Source organism: Microcaecilia unicolor, chromosome 2 (assembly GCF_901765095.1).
Source record: "Microcaecilia unicolor chromosome 2, aMicUni1.1, whole genome shotgun sequence".
Lineage (NCBI taxonomy): Eukaryota > Metazoa > Chordata > Amphibia > Gymnophiona > Siphonopidae > Microcaecilia > Microcaecilia unicolor.
Genome location: NC_044032.1, coordinates 265,833,497 through 265,857,334, shown reverse-complemented (window position 1 = coordinate 265,857,334; position 23,838 = coordinate 265,833,497). Strand labels below are relative to the sequence as shown.

The 23,838-nt window shown below is 47.5% G+C and overlaps 1 protein-coding gene across 1 annotated transcript in view; it reads right to left on the bottom strand.

The window, feature by feature from the left end:
* HCFC1 (host cell factor C1) overlaps window positions 1-23,838 on the bottom strand; it is a 495,616-nt gene that overhangs the window by 345,346 nt on the left and 126,432 nt on the right. The window contains 1 exon segment of the mRNA XM_030192062.1: window positions 23,453-23,631. Coding sequence (XP_030047922.1) covers window positions 23,453-23,631 — 179 coding nt within the window.

Here is a 23,838-nt window from a genome sequence, read left to right as displayed (position 1 = left end):
GAACAAACTCCCCGAGCCCATACGCCAGGCCCCCTCCCTGCCCATCTTCAAATCTCTGCTTAAAGCCCACCTCTTCAATGTCGCTTTCGGCAACTAACCTCTACACCTCTACCCAAGAAAGCTAGACTGCCCCAATTTGACATTTCGTTCTTTAGATTGTAAGCTCCTTTGTGCAGGGACCGTCCTTCTTTGTGTATTTTGTACAGCGCTGCGTAACCCTAGTAGCGCTCTAGAAATGTTAAGTAGTAGTAGTAGCAGAAGGTTGTCTGCTCTTGTCTCAGGAAGATAGGCCCAAGCTGTCAGAGTCCAGCAGAGCTCCTATGAATTCTAGCTGTTGAACTGGAAGAAGGTGGGACTTTGGGTAATTGATGACAAACCCTAATAACTCCAAGAGTCGAATAGTCATTTGCATGGACTATAGGGCTCCTGCCTCTGAGGTGTTTCTTTACCAGCCAATCATCGAGATAAGGAACACATGCATTCCCAGTCTGCGTAGTGATGCTGCAACAACCGCCAGGCATTTTGTAAACACCCTGGGCGCAGAGGCAAGCCCAAAGGGCAGCACACAATATTGGAAGTGCTGTGTTCCCAGACGGAATCGCAGATACTTCCTGTGAGCGGGAAGTATCGGAATGTGAGTGTAAGCAACCTTTAAGTCCAGAGAGCATAGCCAATCGTTTATCTGAATCATGGGAAGAAAGGTGCCCAGGGAAACCATCCTGAACTTTTCTCGGACCAGATATTTGTTCAGGGCCCTTAGGCCTAGGACGGTACGCCATCACCCCCATTTTCTTTTCCACAAGGAAGTACCTGGAATAGAATCCCAGCCCTTCTTGCCCTGGTGGAACGGGCTCGACCGCATTGGCGCTGAGAAGGGTGGAGAGTTCCTCTGCAAGTACCCGCCTGTGCTGGAAGCTGTAAGACTGAGCTCCCGGTGAACAATCCGGAGGTCTGGAGATCAAATTGAGGAAATACCCCAACCGGACTATTTGAATAACCCACCGGTCGGAGATTACAAGAGGCCACACCTTTGGTGAAAAAATTTTAACCTCCCTCCAATCGGTAGACCGTCCGGCACAGGTACGTTTATGGTGGCTATGCTCAGCTGGAGCCAGTCAAAAGCCCGTCCCTTGCTTTTGCTGGGGAGCTGCAGGGGCCTGTCTGGTCACACGCTGTTGACGTGTACAAGCGCGCTGGGGCTGAGCCTAAGAAGGCTGTCGGGAAGGTGGATTGTACCTACACTTATTGTAAGCATAGGGAGCATTCCTCCTGCCCCTGAAAAACCGTCTACCAGTTGAGGTAGTTGCTGAAGGCGCCCGGTGGGACAGCTTGTTGAAGGTGGTTTCCCGCTGGTGGAGCTGCTCTACCACCTGCTCGACCTTCTCACCAAAAATATTATCCTCCCGGCAAGTAACATCCGCAAGCCGCTGCTGGGTCTGATTGTCCAGGTCAGAGGCACGCAGCCATGAGAGTCTGTGCATCACTATACCTTCAGCAGCGGATCTGGATGCAACATCAAAAGAGTCATAAGCACCTCTGGACAGGAATTTATGACATGCCTTCAGCTGCCTGACCACCTCCTGAAAAGGCCTGCCGTGCTCCGGAGGGAGCTTATCCACCAAGTCCGCCAGTTGCTTAACAATCCTCCCATGTATAGTATTTATAGTGTTTAATAAAAGTTTTCAAATCCACAAAAATATATTAAGCATAACAAACCAAGAGCTTGCAAGGAGAAGTATTACTTAGCCTTGAGATACTCAAGACAGCTGGAACTGTGAGGCCAAGAATAACCAAGGCTCTGAAACTAAAAGACATTTAAGCACGATATATAGGAAATACTCCTTTAAAACTCAAACATTAATACTGAGGCAGAAGCAGAATTGAGTGTACATAGGCTGAAATCCACCTAACTGAAAGGATTGAGAATTGCCGATACAGCAAAACTGCAGGGCTTAAGCCTACAATATGTAAAACCAGAAATTGCCTGCAGAAGAGGAAAATTAAACAAAGGAGAACACGTCCTAAAAGTAACACTGAAATCAGCAACAGCTTAAAGAAAGACAGAACTCCGTTCATGTTAAAGCTGAAAGCCACAGAAGAACGCTAAGAGGTACAATAAAACAGAAAGATAACTGAAAAGCTCCAGTGACCAAACAACATATGTAAAAGGATGGACTCAGGTAGTAGCAAGCAATATAGCCAACTAGGGAAGAGCCAGCAAAGCAGCACAGCTGGTGTATGATAGCCACTGCCAAGAGGGGGAAAAATAGATCCGCATACAAGAGATTTTTAAACTGCAAACCATGAAGGAATATGCTACTGAAATCCCAGAATAACGCAGGGACTAACTTGAAGGTATTCTGCATATTGACAGACATCAGCAAAAAACAAAACAAACAAAATCAATCCAAGGACAGCCCTGAAAGCCGAACTGACAGAAAAGAAATAGTTATATCAGGAGCTCAAAAAATTGATATACAAATCAAGAGAATGCTCAGAGTGGTAAACCAAAAGAAATCATCAACTGAGAACTGTAGCAGTTACACAGCAAAAAAAAGGCTGTGAACCTTAAATAGGAGCTCTCCAGTATCTTCCTTTTTTAATTTTTTTTTTTTGTGTGTGTGTGTGTGTGTGTGGGGGGGGGGGGGGGTTAAGGTGCATTCTTAAAGAATTTCACCAATAGGTGCAAATCTAACCAGCCTGTAGTACAGAAGAAAAGAGGAAATATGCTCAGAGATAAAATAAAGGAAGTAGGGACTGATGATGCCAGAGAAAAGCAATTTGAGAATAAAATGGTGAACTGGAAATAAAAATTTCTGGTGGGAAGGAGGGAGCACAGAAAGATGCTGATGTTGCAAAACAGGAAAATGGCAATTAACCGACAATGCAGACACTTTTTTTAAATTACTATAAAGCCAACAGATATCAGGGAGAACAAAAAATTATGTCTGTTTTGATAATTTTCTTTCCTTGAATCATAGCAAATGAATCCAGAGACAAGTGGGTTATGACCATCTACCAGCAGGCAGAGATAGAGGACAATACTGAACTCTGATATAGACTGGTAAACACAATGGTTAGTCAGCATTTTCAATAACAAAGCCTCTCCTTCCTCACAACCAAACACACGAACCCCAGAATTAAACCCCTAGAAACCAATAGCAACAAACCTAAACATAGAAATCAGCTGAAAACACTGAAAGGCAATCGCTGGGGGAGGAGGGCGCTCTGGATTCCTCTGATATGATTCAAGGAAAGAAAACCATCAGGTAAGACAAATTTTCCTTCTTTTTCATCAGGCAGATGAACAGAGACAAGTGGGATATAGCAAAGCAATCTTCAATTAGGGTGGGTGCTGGAAACAGCAGAAGCGCTCCAAAGGACACTTCCAATCTGGCCACCACATCTGGGCAACAATGCCTGGAAAACATATGCAGGGAGAATTAAGTGGAGAACTGACAAAAGTCATCCAACGAAAAGGATTGAGACTCTGCCCTGGAAAGTCGATAGAGCCCTGGTAGAGTGCACCTTCAAAACAGCCAGAGGCTGTTGACCGAAAGTACATAGGCAGCTGTAATGGACTCCTTAATCCACTGCGTAATAGTCTATTTAGAGGCCACTTCACCCCTTTTAGGACCTGCGAATAGCACAAACGATCCAAGCAACGGAACTTATTAGAACTCTAAAGCTACTGTAACAGCTGACGAAGGACATCCAGGAGGTGAAATCCACCAATCCTCCCCTTTTGAAGGAGGGAAGGAACAATGGCTGATTTATGTGAAAAGCCAAAACCACCTCAGGTAAAAAGAAAGGAACAGTACGAAGAGAATCTAGCCTATGCAAAGGAGAGGAAAGGATTTCTGCAAGACAAGGCCAGAGATGCGACTGGCTGAAGAAGTCATCACAAGAAAATCTTCAAACTAAAGGATAAAGAGTGGGGGGGAAGTAAAGTGAGGTCCTTAACTGTAGCATTCCTCAAATGCTCCAAGGAAACCCTTTGAAGGGCCTTAAGGACCAAGTTAAGGTTCTAAGGAGGGAAGAAGCGTGCAGAAGGGGTTTGAGGTGGTCAATCCCCATAAGAAACTGGAAGACATCCGATGTGCGGCCAAAGAGAAATGGGCCAGACGACCACTACAAAACAACAAGGTGACCACCTGAACCCACAAGGAGTTGTAGGCAAGACCTTTCTTAAAACACTCCTGAAGAAATGCTAAAACGTGAGGTAAGGTTGACTGGAAAGGAGAAATGGATCTCTCCACACACCAGGCCAAAAAAACTCTCCAGATGCAAGCATAAGCTGAGAAAGTAGATTGCTTCTGAACCTGCAGCAGTCGTAACCACCTCCTCTGGATATATCTCTTCTTTCTCAAATGGCATATCCATGATCCAGTTCCTACAAGAGGAGATCTGGGAGCAAGGGCAACCAAAAAAGCTTGTCCACGAGAAGCTGTACTAGATCCACACAACATGGTCTACATGGCCAATCCGGAGCTACCAAAATCACCCACCCCAGATGAAGAAAGATTTTGTGGAGAATTTTCCCGATCATGGGCCAAGGAAAGAAGATGTAGAGCAATTCTATCTACGGCCAATGCTGAAGAAGGGCATCAATCCCTTCAGAATTGAACTCTTCTTCTACTGAAGGAACAGGGAACCTTTCAATTGCTGCAGAAAGCCATCACATCTAGAACTGGGACCCCCTGAGCAATCTGCTATTATTCGAAATATGACCACCAACAACTCCCTTCCCCCGGATCTAGTGAGTTACTGCTGAGATAATGCACCAGCACATTCAACGATCCAGCAGTGTGCATCGCTGAGAGGGCAGGAACATGTCACTCCATCCACTGCAGCAGAAGACGGGAATCCATGAACAGATGAGCACTGCGAGTCCCCCTTTGTCTGCTCATGTAGGCCACCGCTGTCACGTTGTCCGAGTACCCAGCTGGATTCCCCTGGAGAGACTGAAAAGGCAGGTAGAGCTCTTCAGACCATCCGGAGCGCTAAGTGATTGACTGGCCAGAGCGCCTTCCTCTGGGACCAGATGCCCTAAGCATAATGATGCTGACAGCGGGCCCCAAGCCCCTGAGGCCCACATCCATGACCAGCATACAATGAGGGGGAAGCCAGGAGAGTCCCTTTGAGCAGGTGCTCAGAATGGAGCCACCACTGCATACTGCTCCTCAACTGTGGCAGCCAAGGAAGGCAGCACTGATACGCCTGAGATACTGGAGACCAATGAGACAAGAGAGAGAGAGCTGAGGGGGCCTCGTGTGCGCCATGGCCCATGACACCACTTCCAAGTTTGCTGCCATTGAGCCCAGGACCTGAATATAGTCCCAAGCCCGAGGCTTAGGAATCCACAGTAGGTAGCAAATTTGACCTAAAGTTTGACGAAGTGGACCCCCCCAAATATTTCAGAGCCTGGGAGGGTTCCAGCTGGATCTTAGCAAAATTGAAGACCTATACAAGCTACTGCAAAAAGATCGATCACCCAAGAAGTAATTTGAGAGGTAACTTGCTCACACACCAAGAAGGAGGCAGCCTGAATTAATAAATCGACCCGTTAAAGGTGCATGTCATCCCTTCCTGTCTGAGGAATGCCACGGCCACCACCACAATCATAACCCTGAAAAAGGTCAGAGGGACTCTGGAAAGGCCAAATGGCATGGCCTGAAATTGAAAATGCTTCACAAGAAATGCAAATCAAAGGAACCATTGGTGCACAGGCCAAATGGGGATGTGAAAGCAAGCCTCCTTCAGATCCAGAGATGTGAGAGACTCACCTGGACGGACTACCGCTATGACAGAATCTACTGCCTCCAAGGAGAAATGCTTGACCCGTAGAGCTCTGTTGACTTGTTTTAGATCGAGGACTGGCTGGAAGGAATCCCCTTTCTTGGGAACCAAGAAATAGATGGAGTAATGACCTATCCCTGCCCGTGAGCAGGCAATGAGACCATTGTCTCTAGCTCCTGCAAACAGCCCAGGCTGGAAAGTACTGCCTCTCGCATATAGACAAAAAGCAGAAAAAAATCTGTGATTATTAATCTATAACAATTTTTGGTAATATCCAACACCTATTGGTCCGATGTAATCTTGGTCCACTCCTACCTTAAAGACTCCCCCCAATGCACGGGAAGAAAGAGTAAACCGGGAACCCGTCACTATGCTGATCTGAGGCGGGTAAGTAGCTAGAAGGTGGAGTGGAGGTACATTTGTCTGAATGAAAGGACTGCTTCTGCAGATATCTGGGCCACTGAAAGGCCAGAGCATGCCCCAACTGATACTGCTTGGAGAACCTGAAGCGAGGGTGGGTCTGGCCAGCCCAACTGGAACCCTTTGGCTTGTCCTCAAGCAGCATTTGTGACTTGGAGTCACAGAAATCCTTTACCAATTTTTCCAGATCCTCCCCAAAGAGCAGCTTACCCCAGAAGGGAAGCTTAAGCCTGTTTGGAGGCAGCATGTGGCCCAGTGACACAGCCACAACAACAACTGGGCTGTAACTGTCAAGGCCATTTGTTTGGCCAAAGCCAGGATCAAATCATATAAGGCACCGGTCAGATAGGACTAAGCCCATTTCCATGGAAGGAACATCCTCAGAAGCATGGGATCCAAGCTCGAAAAGGAATATGCAGCCCTCTGTACCAAGAATAGATAGGCCCTGGCCACATAAGAGCTACAAACAGCCGCCTGCAGGGATAAGGCAGAAATCTCGAAGAACAGTTTTAAGGCCAATTCCAGCTTCCTATCCTGAATGTCCTAAAGAGCAACACCCCACCTCTCCACAGAAAGGGTAGTTTTCTTAGTCACCAGTGCAACCAAGGCATCCACCTTGGGCAATTGAAACTTTCCCAATTCCTCTGGCCATCCTCAAGCTGGACTCTGGGGTAGTCCATTATGTAATGAGCTCCTGCATAGCCTCGTGCAGGGAAAAGACCTAGGTTTCTTGGTGTTAGCCATCATAGGATTAGAGACTGAGGCACAAAGCTGCTGAAGAAGAAATAATGAGCACTTCCAAAGCCTTTGAAATAAAGGCAGGTAATTCCTCCTTGTGGAGCATCCCGACCACTGTGGGGTCATCCACCTCATCCAAGGGTAACTCACCCTCTTTCAAACCCTCAGGAAACAAGGATTGTAGGGATGCACCCAAAAGACCCCCATCTGAAAGAGATAAAGGCAGTAAATCAGCAAGGGTGTCCAAACGCCTCCTCTTCAGGGACTGCAGACCCCTGAGCCATCTCCCCCGCAGCCTGAGCCAGCTTCAAGAACAAACATAAGCACTGCCACACTGAGACAGACTGAAGGTCCATCAAGCCCAGCATCCTGTTTCCAACAGTGGCCAATCCAGGTCACAAGTACTTGGCAAAATCTCAGAAAGGTAAAACAGATTTTATCCTAGAAATAAGCAGTGGATTTTCTCGTCTATCTTAATAATGGCTTATGGACTTTTCCTTTAGGAAATTATGCAAACCTTTTTTAACCACCACCAAGGAAACTGCTTTTACCACATTCTCTGGCGATAAATCCCAGAGTTTAATTACAAGTCGAGTAAAGAAATGTTTTCTCTGATTTGTTTTAAAATTTACTACTTTCTAGTTTCATTTCATCCCACACCCTCAAATACAAAGGGAGCATTTGAAATGCATACATCGATTAGGGTGCAAAAATCATGTTAAATAATGCTATCTGTCCACGCAGGGAGATGGGTTAAGCGTGCCAAAGCCCAAGAACCCATTTGGTGCGAGACAAAAGCATGTGTACAATCTTTGCATACAATTCTAACAAAGTCGCAGGGATAATAACCCTCAGATATTTAAGATGTCCCCCTGCCCAACTGAAAGCAAAAATCCTCCTTCCAATCAGTACATAATTCCACTGGGAGGACAATGCCATGGACTTTGCCATATTAAGGCGGAAACCTGGCAGGCTACCACGGTCAGCACCAGAAGCTGAGGAATTGACCCCTGAGGTTCAGTCAATGTCAGCAGCAAAAGCAAGGACTTTAATGACCTGATGCTTAATTGCCACTTCATGAACCTCAGGGTATTTCTAATCGTGCACAACAATGGTTCCAATGTGAGATAAAAAAAAGAAGGGTAGAGGTCAGCCCTGGAACATGTTGCACAAAACAGGAAATGAGGCTGAGCTGCCTGAGAATCTGTGTAGAGAGCCTCTACCGCCCTATGAAACCAGCCTAACACCCACATATAACATTTCATACAGAAATGGCCACTTCACACGATCAAATTCTGCTCTGCATCCAGGCTCGCCACCAATAATGGGATATATTTCAGCATACAGTATGTTAAGGCCAGTAGCACTTTATACAAACGTTTAGAACCGATTAACGTCCCTTTACAAAGCCGGTCTGGTTGTGGTGTATTATCTTTGCCAATACTATCAACAGCCTAGAAGCTAAGATTCTAGAAAGGATTTTAATGTTTACATAGATTAAAGATATAGGATGATAGTTCTTGAGTTGTTCTTGTGGTCCACTTGGTTTAGGAATGAGGGTAATAAACACTGTATTAGCATGGGACAGGAATTTCCTTGATGTTACAACTGCTTCATAGTAATCCAACAATGCAAACCCCTCCGAGAAAAACTGCAATGGCTCCCAATCAAAGAACGTATTGCTTTCAAAATCTGCACCCTGGTTCATAAAATTATCTACGGCAAAGCCCCGGGATACATGACAGACCTCACAGACCTACCAACTAGAAACACAACAGGATCAACACGAACATACCTAAACCTCCACTACACAAGCTGCAAAGGACTCAAAACAAATCAACCTATGCATCCAGCTTTTCCTATGTAAGCACACAACTATGGAACGCATTACCAAAAGCCATGAAAACAACTTATCACCACCTAAGCTTCCGGAAATCATTAAAAACTCTTCCTCTCTACGATTCCCTAATGTGTCTGTACACAAAAACCTTATTCTACCACATTACTGTATTTGTTCATACCGGAATTGGCGAACGCCTTTATGGTACTATGTAAGCCACATTAAGCCTGCAAATAGGTAGGATGTGGGATACAAATGTAACAAATAAATAACATAAATAAAGAGAGTATCTTGTAATATTCTCCCATAAAGCCATCTGGCCAAGGGGCCATCTTAAGTATTTCAAAAAGCCTCCTGCAGTTCTTCAGCTGTTATGGGACCATTTAGTTGGGACTGAAGTTCTGGAGCCAAATGAGGCATGCCCGAGCATGTCAGACATTTCTGTGGTGCTACAGAGAAGTCTGGAATGAATCTTATTGTACATGTAATTCATGAAAGTGATCAGTAACAATGTCTGCAATTTCTTTAATTTTAGATGTAATTGCCCCCCCCCCCCCCCCCCCCGAACTGCAGATTGTGGCAATATACCGCAGCCTACCCCCATGTCTTGGTCACTTGGGCAGTTTCCCCATTTTGTTGCCATAGTGAAAAAATGTATGTTTCTATAGAGTGTCGAGAGGGCTGTGCACTCATGTATGTAGGAGTTAAGTGCTATGTGTGTGGCATGCAAGGTATCATAAGCTGAGGGAGTCAGTCTTGCAATGTAGGTTTTCTTGGCTGCTGTAATTTATGCTCTAGTGTCACTATACCCTGTGCGCTAACAAAGGCAATGATGGCCCCCCGCATCACCACTCTCACCGTAGGCCAATAAAGTGTGGGATCATTCATGTGCTGTTCATTAAGCCACTCAAACTCTTTCCATTGTTCCTGTAAATATGCTAAAAATTCTTGTGAGAAATATAAATAAGGGAATCGCTAGCCTGTATTTTGGGTAAAATGGGGCCTGTTTCATAATCTATCCAAATAAGCACATGGCTTAGGTAGTACCACCATCTTTAAATAAGGTGTCTACTTGATACAGACTGAGAAGGATGGCAAAAAGTTACAGACTCATATTTGGCAGCAGTATGGGGCAACTGATAACATAAAAATAGCCATACTGGGTCAGACCAATGGTATATCCAGCCCAGTATCCTGTTTCCAACAGTGGCCAATTCAGGTCACAAGTATCTGGCAGAAACTCAAACAATAGCAACATTTCACACTACCAATTCCAGGGCAAGCAGTGGCTTCCCCCATGTCCATCTCAATAGACTATGGACCTTTCCTCCAGGATCTTGTCCAAACTTTCTTTAAATCCAGATACGCTAACCACGGTTACCACATCCTTCAGCAACAAGTTCCAGAGCATAACTATTCATAGAGTGAAAAAATACTTCCTCCTATTTGTTTTAAAAGTACTTCCATTTATTTTCATTCAGCATCCCCTGGTCTTTGTACACTTTAAATGAATGAAAAATCTATTCACTTCTACTGGTTCTACACCACACAAGATTTTGTAGACCTCAATCATATCTCCCTTCAGCTGTCTCTTTCCAAGCTGAAGAGCTCTAACCTCTTTAGCCTTTCCTCATAAGAGAAGGTGGTACATTCCTCGTTATTTTTGGCGCTCTTCTTCTGGGAAAGGTGGTTACTGAAGATCTGGAGTCAAGAGTAGAGTGGGCAGAGTGGCTCTTCCAAAAATGCAAAGGAGACAGCAAATCTTCAAACACATGTTTAATTCAACAGATACACCTTGGAGATTCAATATATCTTGGAGATTCACTCAGGAACCAATTCAGCAAAGCTCTTTGTGTAAACATGGTCCATAATTCTATGTACTAGGGGTTCCATGACTAAAGCATATAATAAAAGGGATAATGGTCACCCCTGTCTGGTCTCCCGTTCCAAGGAACAAGCCACGGCAAAGTCCCCCTTAATTTTTATAGCAGCTGTAGGGGCAGTATACAAGCTCAAAGCCAATGAATATAACGACTCCCGAAGCCCATCTTACGAATGATAGCTAACACGAAGGCTCAGTTAACTCCGTCAAATGCTTTTTATGCATCTATACTGAAAAGTATAGTTCAGGTCCCTCCTTTATGTGCCACCCAGATGGAACACACTGCCCTTTTAACATAGTCCGCCGCCTGTCTCATGCTAACAAATCCCGTTTGGTCAGCATGAATAACCTGAGAAAACAAGATCATCAATCTATTAGTCAGAAGTTTAGCCAAGATCAATCAGTGATGGCTATATACAAACATCTATATACAAGAAACCCACAGACAGATGCAGCTACCTCCACAACTCCAGCTTCCACCCTTCACATACAAAGAGATCCATTATTTACAGCCAAGCCACAAGATACCACCGTATCTGCTCTGACCCAAGGGACAGAGACAGAAATCTTGAAATCCTGACTGCATCCTTCGAACGGAAAGGCTACAACCCCAAAATAATCTCCCAAGAATATTGCCTCCTCCCTCAAATCACCCAGGGAAAATCTGCTACAAGAAAAAAAAAGCCACAGACAAAATCCCCCTTACAGTGACATACAACCCAGAGCTGGAAAAATTAAGAAAAATCATAAAAGATCTTCAACCTCTACTCCAAGAGGATGAATTACTGAAAGAGATATTCCCAGCCCCACCAATGCTGGCCTTCCGACAGCCACCCAACTTGAAACACAAGCTAATCAGAAGTAAACTCCTAACACAGACTGAAAAAGAAGAGAACGACACACATCCATGCAATATATCCAGCTGCAAGCTAAGGCAAAACATTTCACAAGACCCCACAGTCATTCACAAAGGAAAAATATTCAACATAAAGGAATATTTCACATACTTATCTTCCAATGTGGTATATATCATTCAGCGTAAAAAATGTAACGAAGGATGCTATATTGGAGAAACAGGCCAGATGCTAAAGACAAGATTTAATTTACATAGACATCACATGAACAATACCGGTGGCCAGCCGGGTTCCCACCCCTGTGGGCCAGCACTTTACAAAACCAGATCACTGTACCAGTGACTTCATAGTAAGAATCCTGAAAGGTAACTTTAAAACAATACAGGAATGTAAAACCTTTGAAGTCAGAATGATTGAATATTTTGACACCCAACAGACAGGACTTAACAAAGATCTGGGTTTTGGGAGAGAGAACTGCTGAAGGGGGGGGGGGGGGAGTAAATTGTGTCTTTTATGCTTGGGCAGACTAGATGGACCATTCAGGTCTTTATCTGCCGTCACTTACTATGTTACTATGTTTTCTAGCCCATTATAAACCATAAAGTTGTATTGCTATGTTTATCACCCTCCTCTCACCTATCCACCCCCATCCTGTTAGATTATCTCTGAAATGCTTTGATGTTCCCATGCATGCCTCCCTACCCATCCCCACCCTGTTAGACTGTCAATGAAATGCTTGAATGTTTTACTTATATATACTGTCATCTACCACATTTGCTTATTTCCGAACTGACGAAGAAGGGCAACCTTCGAAAGCTAATCAAGAAATGTATTGTTATGTCCAATAAGTAAAGGTATCGTATTTTCTTTTCCATGTTTTATTTTGTTTGATTTCTATTGATTACCTTTAAAAGTGGACTAAAATGGCTACCACACAACTGTATTTACTCCAAAGCCGGTATCAAATCTGATCATATTATGATCACTGTTATCAAGAAGCCCCAACACCATTACCTCCTGCACCAGATCATGTGCAAGGAATAGGTCTAGAATTTTTCCTCCTCTTGTTGGCTCCTGTACCAGCTGCTCCATAAAGCACTCCTTGATTTTGTCAAGGAATTTAACCTCCCCAGCGTGCCCAGATGTCATATTTACCGAGTCAATATTGGAGTAATTGAAATCACCCATTATTATTGTGTTCCCCAGTTTGTTAGCCTCCCTAATTTCTGATAACATTTCTACATCTGTCTGTCCATCCTAGCCATGTGGACGGTAGTACACTCCTATCACTATCCATTTCTAGGTCTGAGACACGCAGCCAGGCAAGTCTGTGCATGCCAATACCCATTGCGGAGGCCCTGGACACCAGGTCAAAAGCATCATAGGTTTACCAGACCATGGTGCTTTTTCCACTTGGCTACTAGCTCTCAAAACTTCTGCAGCCTTACCCTCATAAAGGGTGTCTGTGATCTCCGCCACACTCATTGTGTTCTGCATATGTATGTTAATGAAGAGCAGGGAAAAAATGTATGCAGGATGAAAAGCATAGCATTCTGAAATACTTTCCTCCAAAAATAATCCAATGTCCTAACCTCCCTCCCTGGGGGCACCAAAGAATGAATCTTGGAACTCTTGGCTCTTTGAGGGCTGTTTTAGCCATCTTGAAACAAGTGAGAAATCTGTGGTTCTCAAATCCAGGAGCTTTCTGGACTCTGTACATAGAGGCTGCCTTCGTATGAATAGGATGCACAGAGGGGAGGAGTGTTCTCACACGTCTGTAGATTGAAGGATTCTGTGTATGAGCACTGTCACAGCATCTTTTGGTTTGGAAGTGAACTTGAGGATGTTCAACAACTCAGTTCTGGGCTTATTCTCTCATTCTCCAAATTAAATGGGATGGACTTAACCATTTATGTATTTATTATTCATTTATATCCAACCATCTAGATCAATGTAGGAAAACTCCTCAAGAGGAGACCTCCTCCTTTCATGTGGTAGAGAAGAGTCTAAGGAGTCAGAGATCCCTCCTGCAAGAGGCCCTCTGGTTCTTCCTCAGACATCAAAGAATGGTTCAAATCCGATTCATAAAAAATACTCCTCCATGGAAGTCTTGAGTCTGCACCTGCCTCAATCCACTGACAGGATGGTCAGGGCCCTGGGCTAGGGCACTGAGGAACACGAGACATCTGAGGCCCCCAAGGAAGTTCCCTCCCCCAAGGGACTAGAGATCAACACTATCTCTAAGGGACCCGACTCAGACACTCCTCTGGGCCCTGGTGTCGATGACCATACAATAGGTAATGCTTGGATCTCCAAGATGAGCCAGAACACCAGAGGGCCTGATGCCAACACCCTCAATGCCTGTGCACCATGGTGAGACAAGAGGCGCGTCATCTCCTCTTGGAGCACTGCCCAGAGCTGTTTCTCCGCAGCCACCATCAGCAAAGGCTAGGGGTCAACCAAGTGGTCAAGACCTTCAAAGTCGGGGTAGATTCAAAGGACTGGTCCTAGCTTAGAGGAAGCTGGCACATCCACTCCGAGTCCCTGCAAGGGAAGCTGCTCTCATGGACTGGATGCTTCTAGGGTACCTGCAAGGTCGATGTACTAGTGATCGATTTCATGCTTTGAGGACCAATGTCAGTGCTTCTTGGATTCCACCCAACAAATGGCATTTATCTTTTGTTGAACTTTTAATGCACTGCTTTTCAGAATCAAGCAAAGCAGTTTACAATTCAAAAATCAAACATCAAACAGAAAAAAACTACAATTCAGATAGAAAGCAAATAAAATAAAATTGAGAGAGAAAACAGAATTCCCTATGGAGAGCCAGAGAAAGGTTTAGAGTTACAATCATGACTGCCACCCACTGGCCTGACCCATCAAGGTCTCCAATCACAAAAACGAGTAAATGAGCTTTAAGAGTGTCATGGACAATATCAAATCCTTCCATGTCCTCGGGAAAGGTCAGAGGATGCTCAACCTAGGAGGCCAATATCAACACTCGATGCCAAGGCAGTGGGGGGACCCCCTCTATGTCCATGCAACCTCTGTGTCAGACAACACATGCACCACTCTGCCCATGAGCAATGGCTGGAGCGCTCTTGGCACGAGCCTCCAGGCTTATCCAACTTTCAGGATGAACTCATTTTCTTCAACATTAGGTTTTCCATCAGCCAAAGGGTAAAATTATGTATCATACCTGATAATTTTCTTTCCATTAATCATAGCTGATCAATCCATAGACTGGTGGGTTGTGTCCATCTACCAGCAGGTGGAGATAGAGAGCAAAGCTTTGCCTCCCTATATGTGGTCATGTGCTGCCGGAAACTCCTCAGTATGTCGATATCAAAGCTCCATCCGCAGGACTCAGCACTTAGAGAATTACACCCACAAAGGGACACTCTGCCCAGCTCACCACCACCGAAACGGGGGAGGGGAATTAACCCAGCTCATCCCCACACAAGTGGGGGAGGGGAATCCGTCCAGCTCATCCCCGCGGAGCGGGGAAGGGACACCACCCCGCCGATGCGGAGGGATCTGGCTTATCCTGCAACCGCAGGAGGAGCTGACTGACCCTAACACCGCCGAAGCGGGAGGGGTACAAAGCTGCCCTATAGCCGCACGAAGTGGGAGGGAGCGCCGGCAGAATTTAGGTCTCAATCCAGCCCCGTAAAACGGAGGGGAGAGGAATGCAGCAGCTCACTGTAACACAAACTCGTCTCAACTCTTGAAGAATCCAATTGAAAAAACTTGAACACGAAGTCCTCCTGAACAGGAACTGAAGACTAAACTTGAACCTGAAATGCAACCAGAATATAAACAGTACAGATATCTGGGAGGGGCTATGGATTGATCAGCTATGATTAATGGAAAGAAAATTATCAGGTATGATACATAATTTTACCTTCCATATCATCATGCTGATCAATCCATAGACTGGTGGGATGTACCGAAGCAGTACTCACCCAGGGCGGGACATTGAAATCCCTGACCGCAACACTGAAGCTCCAAACCGGGCCTCTGCCCGAGCAGCCACAGTCAAGCGGTAATGCCTGGAGAAGGTATGGGCCGATGCCCAAGTTGCCGCCTTGCAAATCTCTTCCAAGGAGACGGACCCGGCCTCTGCCATCGAGGCCGCCTGAGCTCTAGTGGAGTGAGCCTTCAGCCGGATAGGCGGCACCTTCCCCGCGGCCACATAAGCCGCTGCAATGGCTTCCTTGACCCATCTTGCCACTGTAGGCTTAGCAGCCTGCAGACCCTTACAAGGACCTGCAAACAGGACAAACAGATGATCCGACTTCCGGAAATCATTGGTCACTTCCAAGTATCTGATGATGACTCGTCTCACATCTAGATATTTGAGAGGATGGGAGACAGAGCTGCTGATTCACATGGAAGCGAGAAACAATCTTCGGCAGGAAGGAAGGCACTGTGCGAATAGACACTCCTGCCTCAGTGAACTGCAGAAAAGGCTCTCGACATGATAGGGCCTGGAGCTCGGAAACTCTTCGGGCTGAAGTGATAGCCACCAAAAAGACTGCTTTCAACGTCAGGTCTTTCAGAGATGCCCTCGACAAGGGTTCAAAAGGCGGCTTCTGCAAGGCTCTTAGCACCAGGTTGAGATTCCACGCAGGCACCACTGAGTGCAGAGGAGGGCGCAGGTGATTAACTCCCTTGAGAAAACGTACCACATCTGGCTGCGAAGCCAGGGAAGCACCCTTCAGGCGGCCCCTGAAGCAAGCCAGAGCCGCTACCTGGACTTTAAGGGAACTGAGCGACAGGCCTTTCTCCAGACCTTCTTGCAGGAACGCCAACACTGAAGAGATTGGAGCAGTGAAGGGAGAAAGTGAGCCTGCTTCACACCATGCTGCAAAGGTACGCCAAACCCTGGCGTAAGCAGTAGAAGTAGAGCGCTTCCTCGCTCTCAGCATAGTGGCGATGACCTTGTCTGAGAAGCCCTTCTTCCTCAGACGCTGCCGCTCAATAGCCAGGCCGTAAGACCAAAGGGGAAGGGATCCTCCATCACCACGGGACCCTGATGCAACAGGCCCTGCTCCACTGGCAGTCGCAGAGGGTCGTCCACTGAGAGCCTGATCAAGTCCGCATACCAGGGACGTCTGGGCCAGTCCGGACCCACCAGGATTATCCGGCCCGGATGCTTTGCCACCCGGTCTAGCACCCTGCCCATCATGGGCCAGGGCGGGAACACATAGAGAAGCTCCTGTGTCGGCCACTGTTGGAGAAGAGCATCTACTCCCAGAGATCGAGGGTCCCGTCCTCTGCTGAAAAAGCGCGGCACTTGGCAATTGGCCGATGACGCCATCAGATCTAGGCTCGGCTGGCCCCAGCACTTCGTGATGTCCAAGAACGCCTGAGCCGATACTGCCACTCTCCGGGATCCAAGGTATGGCAACTGAGAAGTCCGCCTTGACATTCATGACTCCGGCAATATGGGCTGCTGACAGCTGTTCCAGGTTTGCTTCCGCCCACTGGCATAGATTCAGGCCTCCTTGGCTAGAGGGGCGCTCTTGGTACCTCCCTGGCGGTTGACATAGGCCACAGCCGTGGCATTGTCCGACAGGACCCGTACTGGCTTCAACGCCAGTACCGGGAGGAACTCCAAAAGCGCCAACCGAATGGCTCTGAGTTCCAGGAGGTTGATAGACCACTTTGCCTCTGCAGGAGACCAGAGCCCCTGCGCTGTCCTTCCCAAGCAGTGGGCTCTCCAGCCCGTCAAAGAGGCGTCCATCGTGACGACAATCCACTCCGGGGTCACAAGAGGCATTCCTGCAGACAACTTCTGTCTTCAGCCACCAGCTCAGCGCCTTGCGCACTGCTGGGTCCAAGGGAAGGCGCACAGCATAATCCTCCGACACTGGAGACCAGCGCTGCAGCAGAGAGAGTTGTAGTGGTCTCATATGAGCCCTGGCCCAGGGCACTACTTCCATCGTGGCCGTCATAGAGCCCAACAGCTGCACATAGTCCCAACCCCGAAGAGGAGAGGCTACTAGGAACTGATCCACCTGAGCCTGAAGCTTGACAATCCGATTGTCTGGCAGGAACACTCTGCCCACTTGGGTGTCGAATCGAACTCCCAGATACTCCAGGGACTGAGTCGGGCGCAGCTGGCTTTTCTCCCAGTTGATGATCCACCCCAGGGAGCTCAAAAGAGCAATCACCCGGTCCACAGCTTTGCCGCACTCTGCATAAGAGGGGGCTCGGATCAACCAGTCGTCCAGATAAGGATGGACTTGTACTCCTTCCTTTCGCAGGAAGGCCGCGATGACCACCATTACTTTGGAGAAGGTCCGCGGAGCAGTAGCCAGCCCGAACGGGAGGGCTCTGAACTGGAAGTGTCGGCCCAGGACTGCAAAACGCAGAAAGCGTTGATGAGGAGGCCAGATGGGAATATGCAAATACGCTTCCTTGATGTCCAAGGATGCCAGGAACTCCCCTGCCTTCACTGCCGCTATAACAGAGCGGAGAGTCTCCATGCGAAAGTGCCGAACTTTCAAGGCCCGATTGACCCCTTTGAGGTCGAGGATAGGCCGTACAGAACCTCCTTTCTTTGGTACCACAAAGTAAATGGAGTAACGTCCCTTGCCAAGCTGATTTTCTGGCACCGGAACAACCGCACCCAGGCGGATCAGATTGTCCAAAGTCTGCTGCACTGCCACAACTTTGACCGGAGACTTGCAGGGAGAGAGTACAAACCCGTCTCTTAAGGGTCGGCAGAACTCTAGCTTGTAGCCGTCTCTGATGACTTCCAGCACCCAAGCGTCTGAAGTTACCCTGGTCCACTCGCCCAGAAACGAGGACAGGCGTCCTCCAATCTGCACTGGGCCATGGACCAGGGCCCCGTCATTGGGTACGAGACCCTGGGGGAGGACCGGAGGGCGCACCTCCGGGACGGCGGTCTCTGCGAAAGGAATGCTGCTTGGGGGAGAAGTTCCTTTTGAAGGAAGAGGGGGCAGAGGAGCCAGACTTGCCCGGGCGGTACCGACGGGCTTCCTGAAACCGTCCTCTGCAGTTACCGGAGCGAGCACTGGCCCGAGCCCTGACCTCTGGTAACCTCTTGCCCTTAGACGTGCCAAGATCGGTCACAATTTTGTCCAGCTCGACCCCAAAGAGCAGCTTGCCTTTAAAAGGCAACTTAGCCAGGCGGGACTTAGAGGCGTGGTCAGTAGACCAATGCTTCAGCCTAAGCTACCGCCGCGCAGAGACTGTCTGAGCCATACCTTTAGCCGAGGCTCTCAAGACATCATACAGCAAGTCTGCCAAATAAGCCAAGCCCGATTCCAGGGCCGGCCAATCAGCCCTCAAGGAAGGATCCGAGGGGGAAGCCCGCTGCACAATCGTCAGGCACGCCCTGGCCACATAGGAGCCGCAAACCGAGGCCTGCAAACTTAAAGCAGCCGCCTCGAAGGACGACCTTAAGGCCGCCTCCAATCTTCTGTCTTGGGCGTCCTTTAGGGCCGTGCCACCTTCCACCGGCAACGCCGTTTTCTTAGTCACCGCAGTGACTAAAGAATCCACGGTAGGCCAAAGAAAGGCCTCCCGTTCACTTTCAGGCAGAGGATAGAGGCGGGACATAGCCCTAGCCACTTTGAGGCTCGCTTCCGGGACATCCCATTGAGCCGAAATCAAGGTGTGCATGGCGGCATGCACGTGGAAGGTTCTAGGCGGGCGCTTCGTCCCCAGCATAATGGCGGAGCCAACAGGGGCTGAGGGAGAGACGTCCTCCAGAGAGGAAATCTTCAAAATGCTCATGGCCTGCACTAACAGGTTGGGCAAGTCCTCTGAGCAAAAAATCCACGCTGCAGAGGGGTCATCCGCTCCATCCGAGCGGGAATCCGTCTCCTCCAATGAATCCCCAAAGGGCCGTTGGGAGAACCCAGATACGCTGCCCTCATCTACATCAGAAGAGACAGAGTCCTCTAAGGCCTGGAAATCCACCCGGGGGCGTTTACTTCCGGGGGCCTCAACCCCTTTATCGGACAAGGGAGCCGGGGCAGCGTTTTGCATAAGGAAGGCCTGATGCAGCAGCAAAATGAACTCGGGGGAGAAACCCCCCAGACTGTGCACTTCAGCAGCCTGGGCCACAGCCCTAGACGCACCCTCAACCGGCGTTCGCAAGAGCGGGGGAGAAACATGCTGCACATCCAAAATGGCGTCCGGCGCAACACTCCGCGAAGGAGCCGCGTGGGAAGAACGGCGCTTAACTTTGGCCGCTTTTTTGCCGTCTCCCACCTCAAGGGCGGCCCAAGAAGAAGCCGTCCGAGCAGAGTGGCCGGCCAAGATGGCGGAGGCGAGCAGCGGGGGATGGGCGTTTATGGCGGGGAAAACCGCCGCACCGGAGGAAGAACCGGGACACTGACCGGCCTCCAAACTGGCACCCAACAAGGGTGAATCACACTTTAAGACCCCCGCATCCCCACTAGAAGCGCACACGCGTTCCGGGGAGCGATTCTTTGCGCCCTCCGACGCCATAGGCCACGTGGAGACCGATCGGGGAACCCCCTGCCCGCTACAAAAAGGTAAAAATTACCTGCTTATCGCTCCGAGCTGTAACGAACTGGTGTCCCAGTGAGTAGCTGCAATAAACGTTGAAATAAACGTCGAAATAAACGCCCTTAAGGACGTCCAAAATTTTTTTTTTTTCAACGGAGCCAGCAGGAGGGGGGAGAAAAGGAGGGACCTGGCACCACCAGGTTTGCACTTGCTCAAGAAGAGCCCTCAACCCCAGGTACTCAACAAAACCTAAAAATTAGGCTTGGAGACCTAGCCAGAGCTGCTGCTGTGTGTGACCACCACCTGCTGAGATAGAGAACATACTGAGGAGTTTCCGGCAGCACATGACCACATATAGGGAGGCAAAGCTTTGCTCTCTATCTCCACCTGCTGGTAGATGGACACAACCCACCAGTCTATAGATTGATCAGCATGATGATATGGAAGAGTCCATTATAAAATAATCTTTGATTGCTCATTTATGTACCAGGCTAGTAAAATTTGGAACTCAATTCCAGAGCAAATATGAACCATCCCAGCATACTTACTGCGTAAAGCGCTAAAAACATTTTTGAAAATATCTGAGTGATTAATAATATATGGATCTTTCTATTCCTGATTTTGTATTGTATCTTGTTGTAACCCACTTAGATTCTTAACTGATGGAAGCGGGATATAAATACATGGGAATAGAATCAGCCATGTTGCTTCTGCTCTTGCCCACAAGTCCTTGAGCTGCCTTGCCCAAGCAATGATCCCACAACCACTCAAGCTGGCATCCATTGTCACAAGGATCTAGCCTGGCGCTGCTATCATGCCAGGTTGGCTTGCCTTTCCCCTTGAAGAGGGAAACAAATCTCCAGTTCCTTTGTTTGGTGAAACCAGTGAGATAAATGGGCTTCCTGCAGCAGCTGCATATCTAGACCAAGTAATAAAGCAAATATACAAAGGAGACCATACCTGACTCTAGGAAAGCACTGTCTGTGCCCCTCCTCCCCCAAGCATTCTGAGCACTGCAATAACAGGTGCAGCAGAGCACATGCCACCAGTCTTCTACACACACCTAGAGCCGTTGACTAGCAGATGCTAAGCCCTGCTTCAGCAATGCCTTCATCTTGCAATACTGAGGATCCTTAAACGATGGCCTTGCGAATCACTGCTGTTACTAAGAAAACTCTCTTCCTGCTCTCCTTTTAGGGGAAGGGAGTTTGCCATTGCTACTTTTCAGGTGGCCTAGGCATCCAAAATGTCTATGTCCGCTGCCACGATCACTCAAATAGGCTGGGAAAAATGAAAGGCCCAGGATTGTTTCAGAATTCTCTCAAAATGAAATCAGATTTTGAAGCTTAAGGAGCCTGTTCTTCAGCGATGCCCAGGCAAGGCACCACTTGCAAGATAAGGCAACTGATTCTTCCTTTGGAAACAAGCTCACCACTGATGAGCCCCATAAGAGGTAGCCTAGATGCAGAACAACTAGAAGAGGTGGATCTGAGGAATCATCTTCCCTGGATGACTTACCAGATAACACCAACTCTGGGTACACACCTGTCGGCTCATTTTCCCTCCAGAGTCTGAACATCACAGGAATTCAACAGCCAGCTCTCCCTATCACGCCTCTTTCCTGTCTAGGACATGGCTGTGGGACCAGTCAAGACCATGGAGACTGTAGCTTCCCTGCACTGGGATTCCTTTCCAGGATTTTGCTATAGTGAGCTGTAAGTCTCAGGAGCAGCAGAATGAATCCAGAGCAAAATATTGCCTGTCTACACTCTCTCAGTTTGAGAGAGAGAGAGAGAGAGAGAGAGAGAGAGAGAGAGAGAAAGAGATCTACTTTTTGTAAACATGCCAGTTCTGCAGGTACACAACCGAACAAAATCTCTTCTAGCAAACAAATCACATATACCCCATTAAAACTGAGGTTCGATGTGTTTAATGCAGATCATATATCAAAAAAAATATATATATGTACTGTGAGGGAAAATAAAGTCTTCACAAGCAGACGTGGTTAGCATCCTAGACCAGTGCTCGGCATAGAAGCAATAGAGGCCCAAATGTCAGCCCCTCCTGCTGTAGCCTACAAAACCGCAGCTGCAATGTAAGAACCGTGTCTGTTACGGAGGATTTCATTTTCCTTCACAGTACATAATTTTTTTTATTAATATATAATCTGCATTAAACACATTGAGCCTCAGTTTTAAGGGGGTGCATATGTTTTGTATGCTAGAAGAGATTTTGTCTGGTTGTGTACTGTAAGTTTCTCTTCTACCAGATTTTAAATAGTGGTTAGTTCTGCAGGTACTGCATCACCCTCTCCCAGGATCTGCTGCATTATCATATGGTCGGGTCTCATCATAGTTTCCTTTACTGCACCTGCAAAGACCCTGCGGTGCAACTTTCTCCCCTTCACGGTCTGCCACTGCTATAGGAGGGTTAGAAATATGAACTGGAGAGGAGTTTGAGCTGCCTGTATTGCTTCCCTATGCAGGTAACACCATTCACAGCTGCTCCCCTCCTACTGTGCTCTCACAACACAGCACTCACATAGGAACCAGCGAATGCCAAGTCTTACAATTGGGGCACCCCTTACTTATACCAGCCCACCCAGAGGAGACAAGCAGGGGGGGTTGTTGATTCCTTGCTAGGGAGTTAAGTGTTTCTCCATCTGGTTGAGACTGCTGACAACTCAGGGCTGAACTACTCTGAAAAACACCGCTCCCTTTCCCCAAGTTCTTAGTTTTGGCTTTTTTTGTTTTTGTCTTTTTTGTATTTGTTAATTAAGTTAACTGCAGCCTAACCAGCCTTTCCCTATGCACTATTGGGATCCAAGACTGCCAATCAGCTTCTCTTCAGCGACAGAGTTCCTGGAATCAGCAAGGATCAAAGCCAAGGGGGTTTCCCTAAGTAGGGACATAGGAAGTCAGCCCTTTAGAGCTGTCACCCAGAAGGCATACAGCCTCTACACAAACTCAGGAGAAGAAAATCTAGAACCCTCTGCCTATTCCGTTCTTTCAACTGTCACTACATCAGACCAGTCAAGACATCTGCACCATCTGCTGAAGACAGAAATTCTGGCTAGACAGCACTCTAGTACAAGTTTTACATGACAGGAGAGTTCTTTTTGGCATGTTTTTCTGTCTCCATCTGCTTGCAGGGGGACATAACCAATGCATCTGGACTGGTTTAAGGATATACAGGAAATTTAATTTCTTGTGCTGAAGATTCTGGTTTGTCAGTCTCGGAAAGGTGAAGTGCACCACTCCATAAAGGGGGTTTCAAAATCATCTTTTCCAGTTCTGTCAGAGAATGGTTCAGCCTTTGTCTCAAAAGTACCACAAACTTACAACCAAGGCAAGATCCTGGGTTTTTGTACATATTTCCCCATACCTTAGGTTGTGCCATTGATCTTACCTGTTTCTAATACCAGAGATCCTTACAGCACACTTGGTTGTTCCAAGCCTTGCGGTAACCATCACGGCCACTCCAGATGTAGAGGCGTGTGTTAATGGCTACGGCACAATGGCCAGCACGGGCACGAGGTATGTTGTCCTCCAGTGTGTCCATAAGAATTTGTTCCCAAGTCATGGAGTCTGCAGAAAGAGAAACCAATCCCTGAGGTCTTATTAGTCTGTGCTGCTAATGGCCTCCTCTCCCCCCCCCCCCCCCCAAAAAAAAAAAAAGAAGTCAAACATAAGCGGAGAAGGTTGGACCTTTCTTTCAAAAAGCCAATCTGGTAGTTGCTTTTGGAAAGGAGAAGGGAATAAGGCTTTTAAGGGAAGAAAGCACACATACATTTT